The following is a 4,998-nucleotide window of genomic DNA, read 5'->3' on the forward strand; positions in this document are numbered from 1 at the left end:
ATATTGGGTTTTCTTAAACTAACCTTTCAATGATAATGTGACTATTGTGCATCCGTATGGGTACCGGTAGTGCGGCCTATGAAGATAACTAGTAGTTAACAGAACGGGCCTAAGGTGAACTTTCCAAGAGAATGTTAAAGCTATCATGTACGAAAGTAAGAAAAACTATGAAGTACTGAAAGAAAACCTGGAATAACATCCCATTCTCTGCGTAAAGTGAGTAGAAAATACAAATTCAACAAGGAAAAAAGGTTTAGAAAATCGCATCACAAAATATAACAAAAGACTAGAGACTGTGCAGGTGAGGTAGGAATGCCTGCTAACAAAAAATATTCCTCGTTGCTATGAAATCAATTAATTGAACGCAGAAACTTCAACAATGCGACGCATATGCATCTGGAGGGTGAGATAGAAAGGTCGCTCACAGAAAGAGCACAGTAAGATCACAAAGTATCAGCAAATGACAACAGGTCAGCATTACGAACCCAACCCTCCAGCAATGCTGCTCTCTTTTCCGGTGGAGTGTTAAAGAAACATCGAGCAGCGGGAGAGTAAATGTTAGTTGAGTCCCTCGGAAGGCCAAGATTTCGCCATTCGTTCTCACGCCAACGGTTCCGGTAAGAGTCCAACAGAAGCGTGACGCTTTCGGGAGGAAAAGGAGGATGCCCGGGTGGAAGCGAAGAAATTGGGACCGGTCTGGGCAGTGTCGGACAACGGAGGTTTGGAAACACAATTGCACCACTAAAGCAAAGAGCGAATTGAGCAATTAAACAATTATTTATTCATTGTGAACATTTGACTTATTCAATCAATCAATCAATCATTAAGTTGTAACACCCTTTTGGTGCCTAGCTGCCATGCCACCCGAAAGAAACACGAGGGCTGGGATACTGCCAAGTTGCCCTAGCCTAGACAGGGAAAGTCGAGAGGCACAGGTCGGGTTCGAACCACGGACTTTCAGGTCAGTAAATTCGCGTTCTAACCACTGAACCAGTTGACTTGTTAGATGATTAGAGATCTCGACTTACTAAGCAGTTTCATGTTACTCAATATTACAACCGATTATGGATTTCTGGGGGAAAATCAGGTGATTTGGGTAGCCGCACTCGAGTTCCCCTAGAATCCGCAATGAGATTCTGTTTAAAAGTGCCGTAGTGTTGTTAAATACATTTTCCCTTCAAACACGGTGCAATTACAATGGTCCCATGACGAAGACCAAACCAATGGGACCCCGTGACATCTAGTCTGGAATTAAGATACATCCTTTTAACTCGAATATCAGCTGATAAAAGTGATAATAAGAATCGCACAACTGTTGTGCCATTCTGGCGCATACTCGCCATGCAACTCAAAGAACGCTGCCAAGTATAGACAGGAGCAATTAAAAAGTCAGGGTTTGTTTCGAACAAAGGGACTTTCAGTCAGTCGGTCAGATTATCTAACCGCTGAGCTATGTTGGCCCATATAATCTGATCAGAAATTATATCATAGGAACAAAAATACCTTCAACGGATAAAGTAATAATAATAAATCGTTTAGTTGTAGCACCCCTTCGGTGCCCAACTCCCATGCCACCAGAAGGAAGCACGAAGGCTGTTGCCGAAGTTCCCCAGTCGTAGACAGTGGAAGTTGAGAAGCAGAGATCGGTTTCGAACCACGGATCTTCCGGTCAATTAACTATCCATCTAACCACTGGGATATCTCGCCCCGGAGGCCAGATATGTATTTTAAAAAATTCCAAAGGATGACTTATCTTCAAAGGTCACCCGTGTATAGTAAAAAGCTGCGTCACTGTTCGAGCTCACCGGGTGGGCGTGAATGGGACCATTAAAGTTACCCTTTGACTAGAAGCGATTATACAAGCACGCCAAGACCTCATATCCGTCGACTGGCTCTGCGTGGGTGGTGACAATGTAAGTGTAAATCATGTCATAACTAACGGGTACTACTCGAAGACAGCCAAACTGTTGATCCCATCCCGTCATCAGCTCCCGTGGAGGGCCTGATAATGAGCGAATCATTGGACTGGGGTTTATATAATGGAATTCGGTTCGTTAGTGAAAAGATACTGTGCGAATTATTTCACCCTCATCGATTCTAGTCTCGCTGGTCGTCAATAAGACCGGGGATTTTAAGTTTCAAATGAATTGTTTGGAAGCTTCGGACATACGATAGCGACAAAGACACACTTTCCGAAAGCCAATATCAAAAGACTATCCATACGAAAAAATTCAAACAGAAGCCACTGGGAAAACAGAAACGAAAAGAACAACCTACCGAAATCCGAACCAGCCGCCATAATGGGGGTGCAAACTGCAGCCACCAGCAGATGAACTACCATGAATCGGGTCGTCTCGATGAAAATAGGCTATTCCAGACACATGCCCCGCGCACTGAACATGAATGTAGGGCAGCCGAACTACTGGTTTCATAGCATAGTCCGGAATGAAACGCGATGGTATCAACTTCTGATACTCCTCAGATGGTAGTTGCGCTTTGAGATCACCAAGTGATGCTTCCATTGCATCGTGAATACGTAAAAGGACGGACCAGTCCAACGGATCATTCGGTCCTGGAAGAGCAACACAACCGTTCAAGTTAGGCTTAATTGACTTCAGAGCATTCGCCAGCGACGTGACCTCATCTCCCTTGAACCAATCAAACAAATGATGGAGGAAACTGTTTTCAAACATATGGGGAGAGCTGATGATACACAGCGCCACGCAATCATCAGAGGGGGCAGTAACCGTATCTATTTTCAAACGTGCAGATACAATATCATTGTACCACCCGACCAAAAACGGCGCCAGTTCAAAGCCAAACGGACAAAGTTGTCCACGCAGGCATTGTATCGTTCGGTTGATAAGATTGAGCTGCGAGTGCTCGTTGTCGGGCATGATTTCCTGGAAGAGGCGGGGAGGATAGATTTAGGCTGGTGTGACAATAGCAATACTGGATGGTTAGGGAATGATGACCTTCCTTAAACTAAGGTGATGCGGAGTGGAAAATCGTAGTGATGAATTCGGTTGAAGCTGGGCCCTGTTCTGTACGGGAAAATCGTACGTGAAAACATACGGCTGGCATGTGGCTGGCGAAACTCATTCCCTCTATGGCTTCCTCAGTAAAACCTATGCTTCTCGAAAGACATCCGTGGGAAGAGGCCACCATACTGAAAAGTAGATTACGACATTCCTCGTCAGACATGTTACTGTACGATTCTTTCGAAAAAAGGTTAACCCCGGAAGAGACCTGATACTGTCTTCTCCTGAGATGACTTGTATTGGAGGATGTACTGCGTACGAAAAAGCATAGCACGGGCGATGTTCAAATACGCGGATAGATACCAGCTCGCATCACTTAGAAAATTATTGAGATTCTCAGGTTGGGTGTGGAGTCTAGTTCGATTCTCGGGAGGACGAATTTTGGTTACATTGGAACGTTTCTCTGCAAGAAACACTTTTGGAAACGCAATATCGACCACGAGACATCGTAACCCGTTGACAAATTTGAAGAAAACAAACGACATTATGGCAGAATGGCGGGTCCAGTTTAGTTTGACAATCCTAAATCGTGTGGGTACTTAAAGTGGTTCAGGTTGCCGCAGCTTGTGGTAGCTAGTAATGTATGATGGAAGAGGACAGTGGGCAGTACAGAAAGTAAGAAGAGAAAAATGGCGGATTGGTCATTAGGTGAAAGGGACTAGATAAAAGCCCTAATGGGGGCACGACATCGCCAAGTCGGTGGGTACTTCCAACGACCTATGTGTTAATCTTCCACCGCTACATAAGACATCTGCAATCTCAGCAACGGTCCACCGTCAATCTTTCTATGTTTCTTTTTGGAATAATGACTTCCAGTTAGAAAGGGTTTCAATAATTTAGTCGATGACATGACATACGAAGCAAACAACTAATTTGTCGCCTGTAATCAGTCCACTATTTGGACGAGCAGTGAGCCTGTTATTCAAACCGTTTGCAGTATGGTCGTTAATCAGATGTTAGCACACCATAAATATTGACCGAAATCGATTTTCGAACGGAATCATCTCCATAACGAAGGAAAAATTCAAGATTTGTTCCTTATTTTGTTGCCAAGACCTTGTATGCATATTATATATATATATATATATTAGGATTTAGCCTTGGGGAACGCATTCAAAAGGACCAACTGCGGCCAAATTTGGTATAGTTTTTATTCGGTTAGTACCGCATCAGCTAGATGTCGTAAACCCACCCGGATATTGCACCTAGATGGACTGAATCGATGACACCAGGAAGGTTTCATATACTGCAACTCTACGTTCAAAATCCATGGACCTACAACAAAGTGCCAGCCAGGTGTTGGTCATCGTAACGCAACGCTCCACACTCCAGACGTTGCGCGAAGGTTAAGTGGGGGAATTGGGAAGAACCTATTGGAGGCAATGGCTTGGATGCATGAGCGCCAGTGAGAGCGCGACGGCGCCATGTCTGACAGTGTCTTCAACGATTGATGTAGCCCGTCTCGGGGTCCCCATCAAGGAAGACGGCAATGACCAGTGCAGCTGATTTTGTTGGTAATTGGCTTCTATACTTCGCTACCAAGTCATTGTTTGACCGCCTCTGGATCTCTTCCACCCTTCATGTGGTTGTGCGAAAACAACCCAACGAAGAGGCCGGTCGATTGGCATTGCTGATCCGGTGTTTCCACCAGATTCCGGCAATGCTCCGAAGACACTGATGGTCAAAAACTGGAAGTCTTTTGACGTCCTCAGTGCGCAACGGCCAGGTTTCTGATCCGTATAGTATGGAGCGCACCGCATCATCATCATCATCATCATCAACGACAGCATGACATCAGTGCTCAACACCGATGCTTCACTGCCGTACAACCATGACTTATTTGAAAGCCTTATTGTAAAGAAGAGAATAAAGGTGGATGGGGGAGGGACTTAGTGCTAGCTTAACACAATCATTCCGAGGTGCCTACACCTCCAGACATTCACTCAGGCAATCTGGA

General features: G+C 44.9%; 1 protein-coding gene across 1 annotated transcript in view; it reads right to left on the reverse strand.

The window, feature by feature from the left end:
- Positions 1–200: 200 nt before the first annotated feature.
- T265_05642 (hypothetical protein) overlaps positions 201–4,998 on the reverse strand; it is a gene marked incomplete at both ends in the record, with an annotated part of 6,547 nt that continues 1,749 nt past the window's right edge. Inside the window, 2 exons of the mRNA XM_009170701.1 lie at positions 201–741; positions 2,278–2,903. Coding sequence (XP_009168965.1) covers positions 444–741; positions 2,278–2,903 — 924 coding nt within the window. The remainder of the gene's footprint in view (positions 742–2,277; positions 2,904–4,998) is intronic.

The sequence above is a fragment of the Opisthorchis viverrini genome, assembly GCF_000715545.1.
Source record: "Opisthorchis viverrini unplaced genomic scaffold opera_v5_109, whole genome shotgun sequence".
Taxonomy (NCBI): Eukaryota; Metazoa; Platyhelminthes; class Trematoda; order Opisthorchiida; family Opisthorchiidae; genus Opisthorchis; species Opisthorchis viverrini.